Source organism: Brassica oleracea, chromosome C5, assembly GCF_000695525.1.
Source record: "Brassica oleracea var. oleracea cultivar TO1000 chromosome C5, BOL, whole genome shotgun sequence".
In the NCBI taxonomy this organism is placed as follows: Eukaryota; Viridiplantae; Streptophyta; class Magnoliopsida; order Brassicales; family Brassicaceae; genus Brassica; species Brassica oleracea.
In genome coordinates, this window is record NC_027752.1 from 12024539 (window position 1) to 12024966 (window position 428).

At 47.7% G+C, this 428-nt stretch overlaps 1 protein-coding gene across 1 annotated transcript in view; it reads right to left on the reverse strand.

The window, feature by feature from the left end:
• The window catches only part of LOC106344532 (UDP-glycosyltransferase 85A7-like), a 3307-nt gene extending 2879 nt beyond the window's left edge, over positions 1-428 (reverse strand). Inside the window, exon 1 of the mRNA XM_013783895.1 lies at positions 15-428. Within this exon, the coding sequence (XP_013639349.1) occupies positions 15-428 (414 nt within the window). The remainder of the gene's footprint in view (positions 1-14) is intronic.

Below are 428 nucleotides of genomic sequence, written 5' to 3' on the forward strand. Positions count from 1 at the left end.
CCACCAATGCCAACCTGAGGCTCTGAGTCACTTGTTGTCGAAGCCCATTCCTTGTAGTGGACGAGGTGCTTCACAAAGAATCCCACCATTCCAAAGTTCTTGTAGAAATCAGTATCGACAAAAGGCAACTGAGAAGGATGAGCATAATGCTGAATGGTTTGGTGAAGAAGTTGTAGCTCTTCATCATTAACAGCGCCTGGTTCCTTTCTTGGAAACATGGTGTGGACAATTAACCGGTGGAGGTAGCGCACTGAAGGGTGGCGAATGGAAGCATTCTTGTCACGGCTTGGCTTGCGAGTCTTCCCCGCCAACACCTTCCAAACTATTCTAGCAATGCTCTCCTTTCTAGGGGCATCATATAGGATAGGGATGGATGATTCCTCCAAATCCTGAAGACCAAGGGCTTGTCCAATCTCCTTGAAGGTCAT